This window comes from Belonocnema kinseyi, chromosome 2, assembly GCF_010883055.1.
Source record: "Belonocnema kinseyi isolate 2016_QV_RU_SX_M_011 chromosome 2, B_treatae_v1, whole genome shotgun sequence".
Lineage (NCBI taxonomy): Eukaryota > Metazoa > Arthropoda > Insecta > Hymenoptera > Cynipidae > Belonocnema > Belonocnema kinseyi.
The window spans coordinates 115,125,195-115,150,739 of record NC_046658.1 but is presented as its reverse complement, the minus strand read 5'-3'; the positions used below and the strand labels follow the sequence as shown (position 1 = coordinate 115,150,739).

General features: G+C 26.5%; 1 protein-coding gene across 1 annotated transcript in view; it reads right to left on the bottom strand.

The window, feature by feature from the left end:
• Positions 1-19,726, bottom strand: part of LOC117182951 (5-hydroxytryptamine receptor 1-like) — a 68,137-nt gene extending 48,411 nt beyond the window's left edge. Inside the window, exons 1-2 of the mRNA XM_033376069.1 lie at positions 19,604-19,726; positions 8,800-9,095 (exon numbers count right to left, since the gene is read on the bottom strand). Of these exons, the coding sequence (XP_033231960.1) occupies positions 8,800-9,095; positions 19,604-19,726 (419 nt within the window). The remainder of the gene's footprint in view (positions 1-8,799; positions 9,096-19,603) is intronic.
• Between the last annotated feature and the right edge of the window lie 5,819 nt (positions 19,727-25,545).

Below are 25,545 nucleotides of genomic sequence, written 5' to 3'. Positions count from 1 at the left end.
GAACTGTCTATCAATATCACCAGATTACTTCACTCATTGATTAAACATACCTAAAATAAATAAGAATCAAATCTATGCATAATTGCATAAAAGTCCATCAATTTAAGTTGCTCACATAAAGAAAAATTTTGGAAAAGAATCAAGTTAGCATATTTTCAGAATATAAATCTTTCAAATTCACCTCAAATCGGGTTTCATAATTTAAATAAAAGATTCAGTAAGACAGTCCAATTGTTTTCCGTGAAGATACGCTAAGAACGACAAGGATATGAATGTATTATTATAAGTCCTATTCACCATCAGTTAATCAGAAGAAAGAGTCCTCGGTTCAAGGAAAAATATTCGCTGGTGCTCGGGAAAAGAAAAATTTAGTTGATTCGAAGAAATTAAAGATTTTTGGATTCCATCACAATTTTTCTTTTACTTAAAATAATTTTCCTCATTTTGAAGTTATTTCTCATTAAATAAAAAAAGTTATGTTGAAGAAACGATTTAACCCTAGATTTTAGTAGTTATTGCATACTTCATTAAAATGTTACAGGTAAATTTTCTCAAGTTTTGGTAATCACTTCTTAACTTTGGTGATCAAACCAAATTTACAAAACTTCAAGATTTTTATTATTATGTAATTGAAAGGACCCAAGACCAGATATGCAGAAAATGGCTTTTCGCCTAAATATCTTACCTTATTTTTTCATTTTCGTAATTTCGAATATGTAGATTAATAATTTAAAAACATTTCTAAAAAATTTGAACAGTTTTTACTTAGAACATTGCCAAACTCTCAATTTGTACATGTATTCAAAAAAGATAAATTCGTCTATTATTGAAATGTTTCGCTTCTCACCAACTTTGTGTTAGAGTTGGCTGAATGCCTGATATATTGTACATCAGACCCATTAAATAATTTTTTTTTACTTATAATCTTGACAGATTTAGTATCTTGTGTATGAAGAATGTTTGTGTGTTTCAATATCTAATAAACATTGAAATAAGGCAACCTACATTTCATAAAAACTAATACGAAGGAAGATAAGACAGGATGAGAAAAAGTGGTTGAATTTATTTTAAGTGTTCTTTTAAGATCCCTTGCAAATTGAAAAAAGATAATTGGCTTTTCTAACAAGAAAACCACAACAGTTTTATTACACTATTGGGAATGAAAATCAACTTGCAATCAATGTAAGAAATATATCCTAGCACGGAAAGTAGTTGAACTTACCTTAACGGAAGTTTTAATGTTAAATTCGATAAAATATGGGCCCATGAAAATATGCCCTTAAATTCTTAAATATTTAGAAGATATTAAAAAAACCTGAAAATAGTTTTAGCGACTTATCCACTATGTTATGTTATGTTATATCATAATCCAGACTTACCAAATGTTTTTCTCATGCATTTTTACCAGTAAAAAATATTAAAATTCTTGATCAAATTCTTTCTTCAATCCCATAGATTTTAAAATCTTATTTTTTTAACATGGGGCGATTAAGCATCAGCTGCCTTCTAGAAAACGTTAATTAAAAACTCCTAAAAATATTGAGAGGTTTAAGACCTCTGAAAAGATTTTTAGAAATCTGCCCACCTATCTGGCTTTTTAAAACTAAATGTTCAAGCATCGACAACTGTAATTTGGTGATTGTAAATTTATCTCATCACGCATGACGTGCTATAGTATATCAAATTTTTTATTGAATTTCTTTCGGTACCTTGGGTTGAGATTGCTTATTCAAAAAATTGCTAAATAAAGTACAAATTTTATTCATCATGATCACTGTAATATTTTGTTCTTTTTTTGCATTGAATTGTATTCTAAGCTCCCCTGAAACTGTATATAATTTCAGTAAATCTATATTATCACAATTCATAATATACATTTTGGTATAAAAAATACGGATTTTGATTAAATTGTTTTTATAATTAAAAACAACGCATTCCATAAAACAACCATTTTATATAAAATATTTTATGGCGACTTGTGTCGTTTTTCTATAAATTTAATTTATTTATTTTCCAATGCTATTTTTTACGTTTTAATAATAATATTATTAAATCGTATACTTTTTCGTTGAAAAACTTTCGTCTATTCGTTTTTTTCGTCCCTTCTGTCGTTTTTAAAAAATGTATTTTCTTCATTTTTAGTGATATTTTACGATTTAAATCAATCTGCTGGTCTTATCTTCGTATTTTGTATAGTTTGGACACAAAATGGAATTTTTTACTTTTCATTATTTTTCCTACGATCAAAATTTAAGTTTTCTATCTTTTAAGAAAATTCCAAAAGTTGTAATGACACTACAGTAGATTGTTCAAAAAGCAACGTTTTTCTCCTCTTGACTTTTATTTATATGGTGCGTTGTTTGGTCTAAAATGTTCATTTCCCTTTGTTTTTTGAATTTTGTAAATGCTATAACTCTGTTCATTTGTTTTTTTACACAAAAAATCATAAAAATAAATTTTTCTAATTTTTGTGCACTACGAACAGCCGTACATAGAATTTTTCAATTTAAAAAAGAAGTGATCTCAAAATTTTCTTAAATATTCTAAAGTTTAGGACACCTGAAGAATATATGAAAAGCCAATCTAATCTGTTAATTTTTTTGAAAGTTGTCATGCTAACAGACTAAAAATTCGTAAACGTCTATAAATCTCTAGACACACAAACATGCGTACAGAGTGGTTAAATTTTATTTTAATAAATTTTCAACTAATAATTTGTTTTCTAAGAAAACTCTTAAGTGTGTAAGAAAATTGGGATTATTTATACGTTATTAGTCTATTTAAATATTTAATTGTTGCAACGGTTCAATATATTGGAATTTTTTAGTGACTGGACATTAAAAAACCATAATAAGCAAAACGGAGAAAAATTAAGAAAAGTTTATCAGTTTTTTTTTTAGTTGAAATAATTTTATCATTTTTTTTATTAACATAAAGTATAAAAGCCGAATAAACTTAAATTAAACATAGAACATGTTACCCACGCTTATTTTACATTCATTTCTACCCCAATAGTAAAATTTGAAAAAAAACTCCTGTGATTTTGGTTTTTTATAAATATCGATTTTCTTGTCCCAATGTATAAGAGATGTTAAAACCACAATTAAAATAAATTTAAACACTTTTTCCGGTAGGGGATGCTCCCTGCTCTTATTTGAAAGTAATTTTTCATCATAGTAGTTTAATAAAAAATCTCCCTTAGTTTTGGTTGCTAAGGAATGTCGGCTTCGTTTTTTTTTTTTAATTTTAAGGGGATGCTAAAATACACCCAAAACATCCTGTAGACACAAAATAGTTAATGCGTGAAATTTGTGGGTAAAAAATTGTTGTGTTAATGGATCTGATCTACCAAGTATTCGGTATTTAACCAAATATAATACAAGATTTTTAGTAGAGTAACTTTTTAATAATAGACGAATTTTTCTATTTAAATAGAATTAAAAATTAAAAGTATGATAATTATATTCATTAAAACCGGGCAATTTTTCTAATATTTTTTTTAAACTATTAATGAGTATAATCGAATGTACAAAAAATAATAATTATATATTTTGTCAAAAAGTCGTATTCTATACATTTTATTTCTATACTTTTTTGATAATGCAGTAATTCTTTAAGGTAAAAAGTACAGAGATTTATTCTATTTTTAATTTATTTAATTTTCTTAAAATTATATTGTATGTTTTTCAATTCCAAACAATCATTAATACAAATTTGAAATTTTTAAATTTGGAACAATTTATTACTGGAAGTATTTATTTTCATCATTCGAATTTGTGCAAAAATTTCTTTGCTAATTCCACAAATTGTTTTACTGATGCAAAAACAATAAAATATTTTTTTGAATCAACATAAAATTCGGTTTCAAAAATACTAACGAACCGTTTCTTCAGTTTGCAGATACAAAAAAAAACATATTTTATGCTAAAATTTACGACTAATATAATTTTTAAGTTTCATAATTAAAATAAAATAATTTACAACTAGATCATACTTTCAAGCAGAAATCCTTTTAAAGGATAAAGTGTTAATACTGTTAATCCCAAACGTTCTACAACTACCGAGAACTGCTGAACAAAGTAAGCTTTAGCTTAAACTTTATCAGATCCTGGTACAACTCTTTAATGAGTGTTTATACTTTTCTTTGTCTATAAAAAATCAAAGAGCAAGTTAAAACTTTGAAGTAGCTATAGTAAATGTTGTTGTAAGTACTTAATACATTTAGCGGATCATTACGTAGTCGTTGTTAGTCTTTTAATAACCGTGTAAAAAATACGTTACGATTAAATTAAAGGGGGGGCTGATCCTGTGACGATTTGTGATGGATTAAGAAAAAATGTGAAATCAGCCATACAAAATATAAATGTTAATAATAATTTTTTTAAATGCTTGGAGAGATGGAACTTCGTTATTTTATTTTACAAGTAAAGCTTCTAAATACAGACTTCACACTCTTGTCCCTATTCCCCTCTTTACCCCTTTTTAAAAGAACTCCTCTTTTTACATTCTCATCAGAGAAAGTAGTAGATTCGTTTAAAATTTTACCCTCGTTCCCTCCCACTCGCTTTGATCAAATGACCGCGTTTTGAGACCTTCTGAACCCAAAAAACAGATTTTCGTAACGCGTCTATTTGCATGAAGGTAAGTGTGTATGTGTGTAGATTTTTCGACTTTTAAAACGATACCTTTCGAAAAAATTGACAGATTAAATTGGCCATTGGTATACACTTTTCGTATCCTAAACTGAATATTTCAACTCTATTCGTCAGCCATTTTAGATGAAAATATAAAAAGTTACAGTATTTAAAAAATTGTTGATACTACTTTTCTTTAAGATTTAAAAAAGCTGTGGACGGCTGATTGTAGTACTAAAAATACTAATTCTTGAACACCCTACAAGATTATCTTAGTGACATTTTGAATTTTGTTAAAAAATTGAAAATACAAATTTTGAACGCACAAAAAAATAATCAAAAATTCGATTTAGAACAAACGACACACACTGCGAAAAAAATGGCCCAACAATTATTAACCTAAGAAAGATCTATAAAATTGTTACATATCATTTTTTCATGGAATGCGCAGTTTTTGTTTCAATCGTAAAAATTAACATAAGAAATTAAAAATAATTTCTTTTTGAAAAATAACAAGAAATGAAAAAAAAATTACACATGAAAGTTGTTCACCCAAAAAGGATCTATAAATTTGTTGTTAATGATTCATAGGTCAAACAGATTTTCATTTAATCGTAGAAAATGAAAGAAAAATAAATATGTTTGAATCCTGAAAGAAAATAAACAAACTTGATTTATGGAAAACGACATAACTGACAATAAAATGTTTAATAAGACAAATATTATTTTTTGTAGAATGCACACACTAATGCATGTTATGAATTTTAATAAGATATATTTATTGAAATGATATATATTTTTCAGGTTATCTGAGACTTTAAATTAGTGCAAAATCGGGAAGAAAAATTAATCATAATAAATAAAATTTGTACTTCATTTCGCAGTATATGAATAAGCAATCCCAGACCGAGGTACATTTGATATGACCCAGACATTTGATAAAATAGCGTAAAACATAATGTAGAAAAGTTCCTTAATTTGAAAACTTAAATAATAAAATTTTCATTTAAAATCCATTTTTTTTGTAAAAAATTTAACTACAGTTGGTTGAACTACTTTATATTATATGCCTTCTATTGGCTGAAGTTTAAACTATTTTGTTGAAAATTAATTCTTTAAGCAAAAATTAATATTTTTCGTTATTGGTAAAAAAACAAACGTTTTGAGTTGAAAATTCAACAAGTTGGTTAAAAATGTATGCATTTTGTTATAAATGAGTCTTCCTTCATAGAAAATTAATTTTCTTGAATAAAGATTAAATCACTCGGTTGACAGTTGAATTGTTTTGGTAACAATTTATTTTATTAACTAACGGTACATCTTTTCGGTAGCAAATGTAACTATTTTCGTGAAAATGGGTTTTTCTTTTAATGAAAATCAGCTTTTCAAATACAAAGTTAAACTATCCCATTGTTTGGGAAAATCTATTACTTTTTAGATTAAAAGTAAATTACTTGGCCTCGAAATTTAACTGTTTTATTCGAAATTCGTCTTTTTGGGTTGCAAATCGTTTTCGGTTTAATTAGAACTTTTTCTTTAGAATTCGCTTTTTTAGTTAAAAAGAGTGGAAGATGTCTTTCTCTGATAATCTCTTACAAAGAAAGGGAGGGGTGGAAAAACGGTTTAAAATAACGTGTCTAAGTTTTTAAACTACCCGTTAAGAAACTTTTTTCGAATGCCTTCTCTAACCCCTTTCACGTTATATTACATACATTAAACATACATTGGTTTGATGAAAGCTAAAAGTTTTTTATTTTTTTAAGATCCTGTGAAACCCTCTCTACAGAGTTGCTTGAACTCATATGAGTGCTTTATATGTAAAGTCAAACAACCTAAAAGTGTTTCGGCCTTCGAGAATCTGATTCTGGAGGGCAAGTTAGTAAACAAGCCCGAAAGATACTTTCTCTGTAGGCTGATTTTTGAAGGTTGAAGCACTTAGGGTGTTTTCTTTCCAGACACATAAGAAGTCTGGAACCAGAGTAAAAGGTCTCATATAAAATAATTAAAAAAATAAATTCATAAATCCAAACGATTATTTCCCAACATTTTAGTGAAATTTTAGTTAACTCAAGAGATATTTAGAATTTTTTAAAAGATTCGAAAACTTTAGCAAAATTTAAATTTTTGAAGTTATCAGCTTCAAATTTTGAAATTTTAAAGGATTGCAAAAAAAGCATCTAAAAAATTTAAAGGAAAATTTTTTTATTGTGCAGGATTTAAGAAAAATAGAAAAAACTCCAATCATTTAAAAAGATATTTAGAAGCTTTTGAAACATTTAAAAAATAATTCCAAATTTAATAAGATTTAAAAAAATTTTAAACAAAATGTAAATATTTTAATACTTTAAAATACAATTGTTAAGCTTATGAATAATTTTGAGAGGTTTAAAAAAATAATAAAAATGCTCTTAATATATTTTTTGCGAAAGTTAAAAAGATTTTTAAAAAAAAATTTATTTTGAACGACTATTTTAGTTTTTCATTATTTAAAAAATAGTACGAATTAGGATTACTTTGAAACTTTTATAATAAATCTTAAGATGATATCAATTTGAAAACATTTCCGAAATTCTAGAAAAAGAAGCTGGAAGATTTTACAAAATTTTTTTTATTTTGCAGGATCTTAAGAAAATGGTAAAAATTAGAAAAATAATCAAAATTTCAGAATTTTTGAAAAAATGTAAAACAAAATGTTGTTGTTAAAAAAGTTAAACAAATTCAGAAAAATATAAATCCTTCGAAGATATCGACAAAATGTTCAAAGCTTTTCAAAATTTTTTAAAGTTTCAAGAGAATAATAATTTTTTTCTGATAATACATGGAAAACTTTAAGATGAATTTTTATATTGCAAAATTAATTCTTAAACATAGTTTAGAAACTTTTAAAAACGTTTCTAAAAATTTTGACAAACAATAAGAAAAATGTAAGGCAATTTCTTCAATTTTGAAAAAATTTCAAAATTTTAGAAAATTTATGAATCTAGCGTCAGACAGAGACTTCTACACACCTTTAGTTTCCAATCTAATTGATAAAATTCCTTTTGATGCAACAATTAAAACTGCGGCAATTTTACTCCTTTTCTAAGAGGGCACTTTGTAACGAAACTGACAAGGGAGATATTACAATAGCAATTTCTAAAATTGAATACAACAAAAAAATTATTTAAATTCTTGATGACAAAAACAGTTTTGAATTTAAATTCAATTTAGATCAAAGAGTTATCTTGAAAATTAGAAAAATAAAATATTACAACTTTGAAGACAATTCTTTCTTTATCCCACAGTTTAATTAAAGCTCATAGAGCTCGTTTTATTATGAAAACCGGTAATACCAACAACAGGTTTTTCAACTAGGAAATTCAAAAAATTACTTAGCAACCTTCTAAAAAAAATCCATGAGAGTTTTGAAAAATGTACGTGTAGTAAAAAATAGTTCATCTTTCCTAGATCTCATTAAGAAATAAACATTCCAAAAGCTCACATTTAGCTTCATTTGATGTAATCACAATGTTTCCTATTATTGCGCTTGATAAAATGAAGGCCACTGTTGAAAATAGATAAGCCAATATAAAAAACACACACAAATTTCATATGAACAATTCAATGAAGAAATTGATTTCGTTTTTAATTTAATTTATTTTAAATTTCATAAGTCTTTTTATAAACAACAATTTAGAACAATAAGATCTGTTATCTTTCCTGTTTTAACATATTTGGTAATTTAAAAACTTTCATAAAATAATATAGAATTGTGCAAACAGATTCTTTTCTTGAATCACTATCCATCTTTTGTTATACTGAAAAATTTTAACAAAATGATTTTTCAGATAAATTAAAAAGACAATAATTAGAAGAATAAAAAGACAAGAGATTGTAATACAATTCAACACGGTTTTTTTTTCAAAAAAATGCAAAGGTATATAAATTACTATTGTATGAATTATTTGCGTTTTGTGTACGTTATTATTTGATAGGAATTAATATTTGTAACAGTAACTTGTGGAAATGAAATCTACACTGATAACAATCATTTACACAATGCATTTGTGAGGACGAATAGTTAGTGTAATTGCAGGAAATAAACCCACTGTTATGATAGTTGGAATTGGGAACATAATTATCAATTGCATGTAATAAGAGCAGAATAGCACATTAATCAACTCACCGGTCGACGGATATCGCGCAGAGATTTAGAATGCTTGCTGTGCAACTAAGGACATCGAAACTGACCCAAATGTCGCACATGATGGATCCGAAAGGCCAAGTTCCTAGTATCGCGTAGAGCAATGCTACTGGCATTACTAGCAGAGCCACGCAGAGGTCACTGACAGCTAAGCTCACCAGGAGGTAGTTGCAAGGCCTTCGAAGTTTCCTCACGAGGCACACCGCAATGCAAACTAATACGTTTCCAATCACAGTCCCTATGACAATACTTCCAAGCACTAGAGCGAGTATGATAGCCTGAAAAAATATTTCTGTGTTCTCATTTTACAGTTATTTTGAAACTTTAAAAGCTAGGGCTTACGAAAAAGAATCGCGCAACAAATGTAGGTCAAGTTTTTTATAGTCCTGATTTCTAATTCCATCTGTATTTCTTTTGTAATTAAGAATATCAGATCTAAAATTCAAAAGAAAACAAATCAGATTGAGTTGGGTAGAAAAATTATACAAGAGTAACCTGTGAAATAAAATTTGAGTGTATAAATGAAGTAAAAAAAAATTTCCAGTATATTATACATAAAAGCAATTGAAAGCAATTGAATAATCGATGGAGTTAGATTGAAGTCTATTTGAGGTCTTATAAATAGATCCCTTTGTCTCGAAACATGATCATCTTTCTTAAAATAAAACTTGGTCTTTCTGTCCAGTATCCTAGAAACTTTGAAAAGAAAAAATCTAAAAATCATTGCTTTTTGCAGCTTGATAAAAAAAGTTGAATTGGCAGTTTTTTATGCAATTTTTTCCCGCAAAATTCAGAAATCAGTGCACTATTTTGTAAAAATGTATACAATAAAATCGTTGATTTCAGTTGAGAAATATGCTTCCTTCCTTCATTTTCCAGCATTTTAATAAAGGTCAGATTAAATCAAATACATATTTTATTAGCGTTTAAAGAGATGTTTCATTTAAAAAAGAAATAACAAAATATTCATCTTGAGTGATTTCAGAGAAAAAGGCATTTCACAAAAAAAAAGTTTTATACAAATTTCAAAAAGTACTGTTTTTTTGTGTTCCCAGATTGTCTAGGCTAATTGTAATGATGTGCCAGAACAAGCTGCTAATTTTAAATTATGGTTTGGAAATCAACCATGTATTATAAAAAAATTTATTTTTTATTTTTCTCAACCCCTATTTCCTTTCATTTGGTGTAAAAATAATTATGCAATTTTTATAAATTAGGAAAATGTTTAACTCATGATCCAACGCCTTTAAGTGGTAAAAAGTGTTAATTAACTTTTAATTATATATTTCTATTAGTAATAAACATTTTGACATTTACAGAATCATTTTAAATCGTTTAAGAACCCCAAAAAGGTAGGTTTGTTACTTTTTAGGGTAGTTTTCTTAAGAAAATTAAGATGAAATTATTTTTAATAATGCCTATACTCTCATTTTATTATTATTCTTATTGATTTTACGTAAGTTATTTCTAATTTTCAAAAAAAACTTTTTGCCTTTAAAATGCCTTGGACCACAAGTTAACTTGGTCCTTTTAAAATGAAATTGAATATGAGTAAAAATCGTTTATTTCAAACAAAGCCGAATGAAAATTGTTTAAATAGCCTGAGATTTACTCAAGGGAAAAATGTACTTATTTGTAGTGCTCTCGTCTTCTTAATTAAAAAAGTGAGAAAATTTGAATTGCTTAAACAATTATCATTTGGTTTAACATTTTCTTTGCCTTTAGATCGTAATAAGTAATTATTTTTCTATGTAAATGATACACTTGACGAATTTTAAGAATGATATTTTTAGTTTAAGATACTTGGTAATTATTTTAAAAAACATTATTTGTTTAAACAATTTTTTTCTTGTGAATCGTAAAAATATAATATTTCCTAAACTCAATGATACAATTAACGGATCTTACGTGTAATATGTTGTATTTTTTAACAATGTTTTAATCATTATACAAACAATTAAAATTTGTTTAAATAATTTTTTCCCCGTAAACCTTGATAAGTTACTACTTTCTGAAATCAATAACTCAAGTAATAAATGATAAAAGCCATATTTTGTGTTAAAGACAATAGATAATTATTTGAACAATTTTTACTTGTACAAACAAAGTTTTTCCCTGTAAATCTTAAGAAATTACTATTTCATGAAAGTAATGATGCAGTTAATGAAGTTTACGAGTGATATTTATTGTGAAAAATAGTTTTCCAATAATATAAACAATTAATAATCCTTCACTTTCGCCTTTTTATGTGAAAAATGGATGAAAATTTTGTTCTTCTGAATCTTCTACAACATTTTGCTTATAATTCAGTATTTTCTTATTTTAAGGCTTATACCCTAATTTTTTAAGCAATAATAATTTTTCAAAACTAGAATGTTTCCATACTTTCTATGAAAAAAAGCAAGTGATAATAATTGATTAAATAATCGCAAACTGTCTTCAACAAAAAATATCACTCTTAGCGTTCATTACCTGTGCTATTAATTTTTGAAAATAATAACTTTCACGATTAACGAGTTGCAAAAATTGTTTAAACAAATAAAAATGACCTTAAGAATGACCAAATATGATAAAAATAAAAGTATCACTTTTAGTATTCGTTAATTTCGTTATTAACTCCAGCAAACATTTTTTTACGGATAATAGGGGAAAGGTTGTTGAACGAAATTAAAATTGTTAAAATGATTACTAAATATCTTTGAATCATAAATATTATTCTTGTTAAGCACCCTAGTTTCAAATTTACCAAAATTACGGTGGTTTTACAAATTTGTTCGTTGTAATCATTGTTATAATTTCATGAATTCTATACACTCTAGTTTACACACAATTAACATTTATGGGCAATTTTTTTTGTATCGTTTTCCGATTGGTTAGTTTGCATTATAGTTACTCAAAAAGTGTAACTTGATAACGATAAAGTTTAATTTTCAAAAAAAGTTTCCGGTAACGAGTTACTTCACTCAGAAAAATTTTTGAATAAAAAAAGCATTCGTTTTGACCGTATGTCAAAGATAAAATTCGTTTGATTCTATATCAAATAAATAATTTGTTTAATTCAAAAAATATTCTTCTGAGTATGTCAAACACTGTCAGTATTGCTAATATGTGTCATTTAATTCAAAGGTTTTGGAAAACGCAAATTTTTAATTCTTTCTTTTACAATTATTTTTAACAAACTGATTTACTTGATTATTTATTTTTTAAGGAAGATCGGTCTTTTTAAGGCTTCTTTTTCAATTTTTTTGTACACTTTTTTAAGTTTATGTTGTTTTGCAAAATTTACTTGAAAATTCGAAATAAATATCGTAGGTTTAGATTTAGAAGCGTAAGCAGAGGCAGTCTCATATGTGGTATTGCTTACCCTAGCATGACACACTCTTACGTGACAGAACTTGCAATTACGTGGATTACACAACTGGAGAAATTCGCTTTCTATATCATACTATCTAAGTCTATAGAGTTAGTTGCATTCTTTAAAATGCAATAGGTCATTACATGGAGAGATTATACGGCCGTTTAGAATCTCTAATTGTTTCTGAGAATATATAAGTGCAAAGAGAAAAATTTATAAATACTAATTACACTAATTGAGGCGACAACATTATTAGGATTTATTCTATATTGCTTATCATGAAAAATTAGCATTGAACCAAAATAATATCGGTGCGAATACGGACGATATAATATCTGCATGATACAGAAAAAACCAAATTTCTTTAATATATGTTCTACAATATCTTTGAACTAGAAATATTTTGCATATAGAAAAATATATCATATTGCCCGTATTCGTAAATATATTTTCGTTATTCAATATTAATTTTTTTCCGGGATGTGAAAGAGCAGATAGCTAAAATACTATGTTCAAAACATAACATGAATTCATAAGCTGCATCCATTAACAATTAATTAACGATTATTTTTCATGAGTGTAATATTGAAGTACTAGTATTATTTACGTAACTGTAAACTGGGTATGAATAAATGTAGAATTCTATATTTGATATCTGTTTCAGCAGAAACAAAATAAATAAGTCCGTGGCTTAATATTTTTAAAAAATGTATATATTAACAATTAGAAAATCTATTATTAACAAAACTTATATAAATTAGTATCATGAAAAAATTCGGATACAATAACTAATAATTCATAATTTCGCATTGAGAGCGTTTGAAATTCAAAAAAAGAATCTATACAGAACGGCTTTAGGTTCAAAACGTTACAAATCATGTAAAATCAAGTAAAATTTCTTAAAAGGGCAATATCTCGCATGGAATAAAAAGAAATCGAACTTGCATTATTTCTAAATAAAACCTCTCAAAACTAAAGGAATTTCGGATTCAGATTTTAAATATTAAATAGTTTGACTAATTTCAAGCTTATAAAATTTTAGAAATTTCAATTGTTATTAGATAAGAAATTATAAATTAACATTAAAATTAATTACATACAGTTTTCTAAGATGAATGAAAATTAATGTGCCGGGACTTTCACATTTGCAAATGGAAAATTTTGTAATAAAAATTTTTGAAATTGAATGATTCTTGAAGTGAAAAATGAAGTAATTTCAAATAAGTAACTTGAAAATGACAACATTTTTACTGCATAACGTTGAAAACTAAATGAATATTAATTTTAAAAAACTAAATCAAATTTAATTACACTGGGAATCCCATTTATGCATCTCCCATTTAAATCGTTCGTAGATGATTTAATTTTAATTACACACTTAAAACTTAAGAATTCGAAAAAATGCTAATTCGATCTTGAGCATTAAAATCAAGACCTTTTAAATTGTAATAATTAAAAATTAACGAAACCATTCAATCACCGAGGTTTCAATTTCAGATAGTTCTATTAATATCTATTGAGATATCAAACGCCACAATTTTTAAGTTTTTAATTTTTAATATTTTAATTCCAATGAAATATTTTTAAATTGGAAATGCTTCATTTTTTAAATCTTGAACTAAAAAGCGTGCAAGTTAAAGATATTACATTGGAAAATTAACAAAAGTTAATCAAAATCTCTTTGATTCCAATGTTTGAGATCATACAATTTTAACCTTTTTAATTTGAAATTGTATTTTTTTAAAGTCGAAATTGAAATAGGCACTTTCAAAGTATTCATTTGCAAAAATATTTTATAAATCCCACATTTTAGTTACAATTAAAACACATTTTTTCAAAATTATTATGTATTATTTATTGCATTTACACAGGTTTTGTGATTCTGATTTTGAATAAAACACGAAAAAATCAAATATTTGGAGGTTACCTTCTTTTTATTTTCTTCTTCTTTATTTTCTTTCTTTAATGATGTATACTTGCCTAAATTTTGATACCAGAGTTATATTTTGGACATTTAAGAGGAATTATAATTTTTCTGTAATCTCTATTTAATTACTTTGTTTCAAAATAATAATACGATAAGATAAAATTAATGCACGTAAGAATTACGTTGGTATCAAAACAAATTAGTTTAAATCTGATTTAAAAAAAGAATCGTTTACCAAAAATTGTTTTTAAACATTAAAATACGTATACGTTTTAATATGAACACATTTTCTGTTGAAAGCAAGCCCACAAATCTGACCAGACTTCAGTGAACAAAGAAAGGTTTTGTCAGACACGTGAGCTCCCTACTGGTAGAAAATGCTGTTCTTGTATAACACTGCATCCTGAAACAACGCGTTTCGTGCTAAAAAGACTTCAGCTACTGGCAACATTCTCACGCCTTGGATAGGATGCAAGTGAAACAAGCAGAGATTTGGGCAGGCGATGGTTCAGTAGAAAAGATAGCACTAGTAAGAAACTCGTTTTTTAAATTAAAAAGTGACGTAAAAATAAAAAAAAATACAACAAATTTCAGCATTTAAGCGAAAGAATAAAAAAGCTTTTTTCGTTATTCCTTTTTAAAGCAAATTATTTAAAATAACCACCAAAAAAAAGTTGCCAATAGTTAACCGTAAGTAAAAATGTATTGTATTGAAATGGTTACATCAAGGATATTCAGTATGTTCACCAACTATCTGACCTCAAATCATAAAAATATATTATAAACAGCTAAATATAAGTGTGATTAAAAACAAAATTATGGAATCTGTAATGGTTTATTCAACCTTATTTATTTAAGCTGCTTTTTATCTTGTCTGATATTTCAGAAATATTTCAAATTTCGCGTATATAAAAATTTTAAGTGGTTTTATATTAAATTAAAATTTTTATTACGTACTTTGCTCTTCCTAGTTTAATCCTATTTTATTTCAAAAATGAGGCATTATCTTTCAATTTTATCAACAGTTTATCCAATTTCTAATATATTTACGTCTATTAATTTAAATAAATTATAAATTTGAGCTTCATCAAACAAAATATAAAATAAATTACATTAGGTATATTCAATTAATGGCCATCTCTGGGTACGAGCTTTTAAAATGCTCAAAAGTTTTTCGGTACTCCGAATATGCAGATTCTGGAAATAAGGGAAAGCTTTCTCTTCATTCTATCTAAAGTTTCAAAATTTTTTAGGTTTTACTAATTATAATGGAAAGTTGGAGAATTAAATTTAACTAGAAGTAAGCAAATCTAACCCTCAAGCAAGACTATGTACAGTCACTCTTATTATTAATCTGCTAAATGATAGTACTTCTCTGGCTCTTCCAGAAAAAATCTATGTAAGATTAAATTATTTTTAATTTTATAAACAAATTTTTATAAGCAATTTTTTCATAATTGTCCAGAAAATCTTACCAAATAGAAAATAACCAAGAGCCAACAAGAATGTCGATTATTTTTTGTACCAATTTTCCACCTACAAGAAAAAATCTTTATTGCTTTCCCACTTAGCTTAATTTGTTTAACCGAAGTATTTTCGAAACGAGTAAATGCCGGGGTCGCGTGACTCAAGCAAACGACTCGCTCATTGTTTCGACGATCTGTCGTACACGAATAAACAAATTAAGTCCTAAGTCAAACTTCAAATTTAAATAAACTTAATAATAACGAACTTTCGCAATTTGAAAATTGGTGAAAAAATAATCCTCATCCCTGTAATCCTGGTTTTTTAAATTTTTATATAAAACACCACAAAAAATAGTGTTTAAAGGATTTGTTGATTAAAATTGGAAGATTTTTTTTTAATTAGAGAGATACTTTTTCTTGAAGAACAATATTATAAATAAAACAATATATTCCATTTATTAACAAATAAATAATTTTTTTATAATAATCATGTGTATGTTTCATTTGTTTTATACAACGAATATATTGAAAAAATGAAAATTATATATAATATTTCCCACTGTATGTAATAACTTTTTCACTTTGGTTTGTTTTAAATATTTGCAGTTAGTGTAAAAAAATATTTTTCTATATAATGGTATAAACAAATTGATCAACAAAAGTAATTTTTTGTCATTTTGTATTGATTACTTATTAAGATGCATAGTGTTTACACACAATATAAGAGAAAATATTACACGATTAAGACTATTTAAAATTAGCCGACCAGTTGCAATTATTTAAACTATTTTTGTAAAAATAAAACAGTTTAATAATGTCAGAATATTTCTTAAAAAGTCCGAAAATACTTCTTATTGAAAGAATTCCTTTAAATAAATACATATTTTTTCCTTGAACGGAATTAACTTTTAGGACGAAATCAACTAAAAATGTCTAAAAATATCTTGTCTCATGACTGTCATGTTTCTGAAAATGACAAAAAACTGTTCTAATTTTAGGTATTTAAAGAATTTCTATAAACAAATACAAATTTGAATATTTTTCACGAATAGTATAATTTTTGTTAAACGTTTTGCAGAACAAAATTTTTCCATACAATATAATTAATTTTTTTAATTAAAACATAGACTATAGATGGAAGAAAAAACAAATTGTGCATTTTTTAATAAAAATTGTTCAAATAAAGAACTGATATTCGTCATTACAAAAATATTACAGCCAGAAGGTAGTGAATAGGAATTTTAAATTAATTCCAAAAAAACAATTGAGTCTATTCATAGAATAAGAGTCAAGATAGCCATTTGCTTACAAGAATTATTTAATCATATTATTTTGACTAATTATATTAAAATTAATTAAATTATATTGACTAATCCTAATCTTCATTAATTTATCTTATAGTTTATGCAAAAATTATTATCTTCAACAACTAAGTATAGCAAATTACAAAAAAATTACTTGTGTTCATTAATTTGTTTTTAAAGTTACAGGAAATATTTTCTCATTCTAACAAATTAACAAATTAATAAATGGCATACTTGAAAAGTTTAATTAATAAATGAATTGAATAAAAAATATTACTTTGTCTTGAATTTTTTTAGCAGTTCTTTGTTATGCAGTTATGCAGTTTTTCGTTAAAAATAAATACATAAAAATCCGTTAAAAATTGAACTGCCCAGCGATGTTGATAAAAGAGAGAATTTTGCATACTGTGCGTCGCTTACTCAGGGAAGGCGCAGCCTTAATTAACAAATTCATATTTTATAAAATATTCACCGTAAAAAGTTCGATAAGGACAAATTTGAAAGCTTATTTTATCTTTTAAAACTAATCCTCAATTAATATTCACATTATCTCTTATTCAAAACTATAAACTTACGCGAACGTGTAAGCAAATGTTTTAAATTTTCAGTTACGTGAAATCGCTGAAGGGTTTCTGGACTCCGAATTCCAGCATAAATGATAATGTGACTGGACTGATAAAGCATTAAAACTATAGTTTGTTAGCTACTTAAAACTTCATTTTGGGTCAGTTGTGGATGCAAAATAACTTCTTTTGATTAAGGATTCAGCAATTTTGTTGAAAAATCGTCTTTTCGTTTAAATTTAACTGTGATTCATTCCAAATTATTATTATTATTCATTTAAAATAATATCAAATATTATATTACATCTTTTGTTAAAAAATCTGTTTGGTTGCAAAGTAACTTTTCCGTCGAGAATTCATATTTTTGGTATTAAAATAAAACTGTTTTGTAGAAAATTTATCTTTTTGGTTTGCAAATTCAACAATTTAGTGGGATTTTTGTTTGCTTGTTTTTTTGTTTATTTGGCATTTCGTTTCAAATGTATCTCTTTTAGCACAAAAATCTCATTTTTTGTTGTTAAAAATTCAATAGTTTCAGTAAAAAATCAATCTTATTTGGATGAGTATTGCATCATTTTGTTAAATATTCGTTCATTTAATTTGGCTAACAATCCCTGTATTTAAAAAATTTACAATTAGGATAGGAAGTTCAACTAGTTGGTTAAAAATAACAAAATTTTTGTTAAAAATTTAAATTTCCTCTTAGAATGTTCAATTCCTATGTTGAAAAGTGTTCTTCTTGGTTTTAAAATGTATCTCTTTTGGCAAAAAAAAAATTCTGTAAGAGAGTCAAGCGATTTTGGAAAAATTTAAATACTTGGTTGAAATTTGAATCAGTTTGTTGAAACTTTATTTTATTTTTCACAGAAAACCAATCTTCTTGGTAGAAAATCATTTATTTTGGTTGAAAATTTAACTATTTAGCTCAAAAGTAGCTGGCCGGGCGCTGATTGGCAATAATAAAATGGTTGAATTTTGTTTATAACTTAATTACTTTCTCTGATTTCATTAAAAAATGGATGCGTATACCCGCTTGAATGTTCCACGCGTGAAAATATATTGGGTGAATATCTTTCTGACACCACAAATTTTAAGGTTTCATGAGTTCAGACTTTCAAACCATGCATCTTGTGATATCGTATAAAACATCTAAAAACTATACCTTACCGACATTTCCTGTCATTGTAAAAAGTTGTAAAACAGTCTAAAACAGGAAAAAACAAAACATCACGCAAAGAAAAATTGCAATCGATTTAAATTATTTATTTAAAAAGTGTTTTACTGATATTCCTGTTAAAAGTTCGTGTTTTTTATATTTACATATTGGCACATAATAATAAATAATTAGAAAAAGAGTACTTAAAAGTTGGTACTTTAACTTTTCTGAACTGTAGCCTATGATGATGGCTTTTTCAACGAGTTTCAACTTGTCGGTTTAGCGCAGTGGTTAGCACTCCCGACTGCTAGGGGTTAGATTTAGGTATAGATATATGTACTGGCCAGCTCCCGGCCAGTTCCCGGCCAACTCCCGGCCAACTCCCGGCCAGCTCCCGGCCATGCTTCATGGCCGGACGCTGGCCAGCGCAGCGTGACGATGCTGGTCGGATTTTTATTGAAATATCATATTTTCGTATTCAATATTTTTTTAAATTCAAGTATTTTGTATAAAGCTTAAATATCCAGGTAGAAAGTTGAACTATTTGGCAAAAAAGTAATTTTTAGTTGAAAATTCATTCTTTTGGCTTGAGAATTTAACTCTTTGATTCAAAAGTGTTCCTTTCGGTTGGAAAATAGATTTCTTTAGGTAATGAAATTCGAACTTTTTTTTGTTCAAAACACAACTGTTGGATAGAAAAATATGGCTCAAAAAGTTTTCTTACTAGCATCTATTTTATAGAAAATGAAATATTTTTACTTGAAATCATGGGCAGAAATTCTAAGTGACATATGTTACTTCTTGCCGAAATATATTGTGTATTTTTTATTTACTTTATAATAACTTTTAAGATAACTTTAAGCTACTTTAAATAGTAACTGTAACTAGTTAAAGTTACAAGGAGCATAACTGTATCTAGTTACCTTTTTTCGCTGAGTAACGTAACTGTAACGATAGTCACACAAAAAAAGTAACTAACCCAACACTGATTGAAACGACAAAATATTTGACGAACCTGGGCGGTAGAGTAAGGGGGACCTTCCCTCGGTAATCCTATGAAGGAGTCGTTGGGGGCCTGAGTAGTCGTCGTCAGGTTCAAAAGCCAGGTGCTGTCGGTAGTTACGTACTTCCCCTCCATACGACTCTAACCGTAAATCTGGAGCATCCCAAGCGCTCCTGTTCACTCTGCCTACGTCATACTTCCGAGATTTTCTGCGACAAACTCCACGGTAAATCAACCGGCGCATTGAATTTTTCGACTTTTCCAAATTTTACAAAATTTTACTTCGAAATTTAATGTTTCACCAATGTTGCACCTTGCCTTGACTCCTTCAATCCTGCAACATAAATCAGATACATACTTAAGGAAATTGTATTTAAAATGGCCACTCCGTTAAAGTGGTCAATCCTAAATAATTAACTCGTTTAAATAAATAAATGCCAAATTTCTGTACGAAAACATTGTGAAATGAAATAAATACTGATGAAAAATATTTTTAAATAATAAATATTCAAATTGACATAGTAAAATGTGATTAGAGAATTCACCTACTTCATCGTGAAATGTTACTTCAAAATTTAACTGCATTATTCATACAAGCTTTTTAATAATTTATAATTGTGACTTAATTAATTTGAAATAAAAAAATATTAAAGAATAGCGGCTCGGATAATATGGTCAAAACCTTGCGTCTATAAATCAGTCAGCCGAAAAGAATTTCGCGCCATCTGTCTACTTACAGTAAGAATATTATCTAAAATTCTACGTTATATTTAAATATTCACTTTAATCAGAAATAATTACTTAAATTGAGTAATTATTTGAGGTAAAGTTATTTTTAAATAACTTAAAACTGTATAATATATTAAAATTCTAAGAAAATTGGAAAATATTGTTAATTCAGTATGTTGTTGTAACACAACCTTTCAATTCGTACTGTAGGTACTGTTAAAATTTATCATTATTTTTCACTCTAAACAAACGACTTTCAGGCCATGTAACATATCTCAAGAAAATTATCATTTAGAAACTATTTGATGCAAAGAAAAATATTAATATTTTGAAACTATGTTCATGACTCCTTATTTGACAACTATAATTTGTTTATAAATAATAATTTATTAATGTAATTTTTACCACAATATAACCATATCTTAATTTAATATATATCACAATATTCCATAAAATTTTATGGTAAAAATGCTACAGTTATAAACAAAACATTATAATGTAGGAATTTAACAACCTTAGTATTGAAATAACCAAAGAAATAAGCATGTTTAAGCTAATTTTTGAAGGTTGAGAAAAAATACTAATGAATAATGCTTAGATTAATGTCTAGATATCTATTTTTGATCAAATTTTACTACATTTTCTTTCTTTACGATTTTTGTTATTTGTTTACTCTAACTTCAAAAAAATATAAATAACTCGAACGTCAGTTTTTTTTAATGAATAGAAAAATCATTTAGACAGGCAGTCAATCTAATTTTTATCTTTAATAAAAATGGAAATGAGTACGTCGATATTAAATTCCCTTTTTTATATCGTATACGTGAAATTGGATATTTATGAAGAAAAAGAGAAGCTCAAAGCGCTTTTAATCAAATAATACTAAATTATCTACTTATCTACTGAAATGTAATTAAAATATTTTTAATAACAAAAAAAAAAGAAAACTTAAATAACTAAAATTAACAAAATAATGACAGATTAAATTTTTGTTCAAAATCATACTTATATTTCTCTTTTAAAAATTGTTATGTTATTAATATGTGCGTATTTTCCTTGAGTTTATAATATATTTTTAAGATTTGAGGTGACACAGCTGGTAATCAGATTTGATATAATAACTTTAATACTAAGTGTCATACTGGCACAGCTTTTTCTACTTAATTATTGTCTTCCCATAAGGCTGCTTGTTTCACTTAAGTCTCGTGAAACGCCTGGGAATATTGACAGTAGATAAGGTTATTCCAGTAAGACACACGTCGTTTTTCGAATGCATTGTCGTGGAAAGCATTTTCTACTACGAAGAAGGCCACGTGCTTCATAAATATTGTCCTTGATCACTGGAGTTTTGCAGATTTGTATAGGTTTCTTTTGAATAAAAAGTACGATCATAATGAAACGGACACGTATTGTGGAAATTTTGTTTGTTCTCGAAAATCTCATTGCCTAAAATGGTCAAATTTTTTGCATCATCATTGATAACAATTTGTGATTATTCACTCTTTTCATTTAATTCAGGGGAATTTCGCTGAAATTCAGTGCCATACTAATAGCTATTTAAAGCAGTGAACTCGAAGTGAAGCTCGAAAAGGGTTTTTTGGACCACCCTAAAATATATAAAATTATACAAATATACACATATATAAAGCAGTTTCTCACTTATTTTTCTATAGAAAAAGTTAGCAAAAATTTCAGTATAAGCGTCACTGCAATTCAAATAAGAACTTCGACTAATAAACCAATGAATTAGGGTAAAAAACTTCTGTGAATAATCAATGATTCTTAGCGTAAATTTACTGAATTTAAAAGCCAACAGTACATTCCCAATATATTTTCACAGGCTTAAATTTAGAGAACGATTACTTTCAGTTGACCTGAAAAATCCGGCCATTGGACCGAAGTTTCAGTACACATAGATATGACCACAAACACTTAATTAATTTTTCTTGCAGTGTGATCATTTAATAACGTATTCCAAGTTTTATAAAATAATTATGTAATAGACAGAATCAATTTGCTCATTTTCACATTATTATTTAAAAAATTGTAATTTTCTAATAAATCAAGAACAAGCTTAAATATGTCAGTTTTTTAAATCCCATTATCTTTTCATGCTTCATAATACCTTTTAATTGCTGATTACTGCTTACCTAATCATTATTGCATAAAAGATTCTTCTGCGGGCAAAAGGAGATAAGAGCAAAAAATTATAATTCTACAGGACACAAAAACTATAGAACTTTAAAAATTATAATTATAGACAAAGTTGCACAAATCGTTTAAAGCATTATCAGGTTCCAACGAGTCGTAAAAAGAGGACTTTGAAAAAAAAATTATTTTTCAGTAAATCAATAAAACAGCGCATCCCAAAGAAAGCCGGTTTCCACACAAGAAGAGTTGCATAGCCTTATCATTGTTTAAATTAAAAAAGGAAGTAAGTATTTTCGAGCTATTAACTAGCCCGATTAAATCATAATAAAAACAGAAAACAGATAAATTAGTTAGGTCACAACAATTATTATTAGTCAGTAAATCTAATTTCCGAATTTTGCCTTTGGCCCGCTGACCCTTCAACACTCAGAAAATATTTGAATCTAAGAAATTCTTTCTTGGATATAGGGTAAAACAAATATTTTGTTTTTTTAAATATAAATTCATAAGTAAATCAATATATAAATAATCTGCGAACTTTGAGAAATAATTAGAAAACACAATGTGAACTCTCAAAAAAGGTCTGTCTCTTTATTTCGTCAATATTTACAAAAATATTACGAATGATGGGAAAAAAATCTCAAATTTATTTTCCATTCATATAAATATCAGCAAATTCTCTTGAATTCCTTGAATTCTTTTTAATTCACTCCAGTTTTACAGAAATCAATGAAATATTGAATTATTTATATGAATTATTTTTAAAAATATTAATTTGTTTGATTCAAATAAAATTGATCTGTTTCAAACACGATTGTTTAAATAAAACGAATTTTATTTGAATAAAACAAATTGTATCTTTGATACGGGTTCAAACAAATATTTGCTTGTTTCAAAGAAACATTTTTTGAGTGAAATAACAAAAAAAAATTAGGGCGACAGTTTTATAAAAGCTAATAATATAATACTATAAAAAACGATAGAAATATTCTAATCGATTTTTAAATAATTACCAATATTGTTCTTCGTTATTCATCAAAATCTTCCAAATATTTCTTCAGTACATTCTTATTTGAGAATTTCAAGTATTGCTATCTTATTTATCAGATTTTTATTTTAACATTTCAAAAAAATTAAACATTTTATGTTCTGTTGGGAACCATTTGCTAATATTTAAATGCTTGCAAAAATATGGAGTTTAAATTTAGTTGTAAGTCCCGTTTAACTATTCAGTCACATTTATGCAAAAAAATATATTCCTGTAATATCATACGGAAAAATTTCGATAGCATAAAACATGATATGCGCATAAAAATTTCGGTGTAGAAAATTAATATTTCAAAAAAATCAAAACGCTCTCTATAAATTAAAAAATATATATTTTGCAATTCTTTTTGAAACTTTGCGGAAGAATAAAGGGGATTGAAAAAAATGATGAGAAAATATCAAAGGTGCACGCAATATTTTAAATATAAAGTGCACGCAAATATTTTTAGAAAAAATCTTTGTAGTAGAAGACTGGAAGCTAAAGCTGTAACAAACGCCTGGACGTTAATAAATGAAAATCAAATTTTTTCGGATTTAACACCGGGATTTGGATTCAGGAAAATACGAAAAAAGTGCCTGGATCAAACTTTACTGGCAGGATCTTTTCACTCCATTGCCACTCCAGGTCGTAAAACATGGATGCTGTATTCACTATTCAGTTCCCAATAAAAACAGACTTCTAGATCATCTCACGCATGGTGCAAAAACAAATCACACACCCGACATATATTATGTGCGAGAGAAATTTCCTGCATGGCATGATATACAACAAAATCCCCCATCATTTTATTACATAAAGAAAATAATATAAGTGAGATCTGAAAAATTTAAATTAGCTAATTGAACATATTCATTCATTTTCAGGTCAAAATTATTATTTTTTATTTCAATAACAGAAGAAAAACATTTGATTAAGAGACATGTAAATAATAAAAATTTTTAAATAGAATAATTGTTTTCCAGTTTTGAATGTATATTGTTGTAAAAATCCCAAAATAATAAATTTTAATCCTTATTGGACGCAAAACATATTCTTGGGTGTAAAAATATTTTTAGTCTTGTTCTTATAAAAAAAACAATTCCACACTATTAGAATATTTTAGTAAAAGATTTTTTTTACTCCACTCCTATTTTCATGGGGAATTTTTTATTAAATTTCAGTGAAATATAAAGAGGCATACTAGTATAATTGAAAATCTGTCTTCTGATTTGTCATTATGACATAATGTACTATTATAAAATATAGATAAGATTCAAAATTTATGTAAAATAACGTACAGTAAGGTAGGTAACTTTATTAAATAATTACTCAAAAATTCTAACGCAATAAGGTCACCTTATTTTCTGTTATCGGACATGAGCATTTCTAAACAAAAATTAAAATCAAAATTCCCAACTATCCACAATTTTAGGTTATGTTAGTGCTTTATACCTGAAATTGACATTTTTAGAACAAAAATGTGCATTTTTTTAAGTTTAATATTTTATTCAAGTTTATTACAAAAATGGGTCTTTTTGAACAAAAATCATTAGATTTGGAAGAAAATGTACAATTTTGAACAATTTTCTTTTAGGTTGGTGTTTTCAACAATTTCGGATTACGTTGTTGATATTGTCAGAAATAAAAATCTCGATTGAAGAAATAATAGATTTGAAAAAAGATTCATAATTTTTTAACAATTTCAGATTGAATTGGCTTATCATACGAAAAATTGGTATTTTCAAACTAAACTCAATCAAATTTGAACAAGTTTTATAGAATCTATTAACAATTTTTGATTCTCTGTTATGTTATATTAGCGTTTTTTTAAGATATTGATTATATTTTTCATAAATAATTATTAGATTTTAAATAATAGTTAGATTTAGTCCGCGACTTAAACTATGTTGGTACGTTTTACCTGAAATTTTTATTTAAAAAAAGAAATAATTAGATCTCCATTAAATTATTTTTGTTTAAAATAATGAAATTTACAAGCTTGAGCAATTTTGGATAGTAATAGTGTTTTTGTCGAAAATTAAAATTT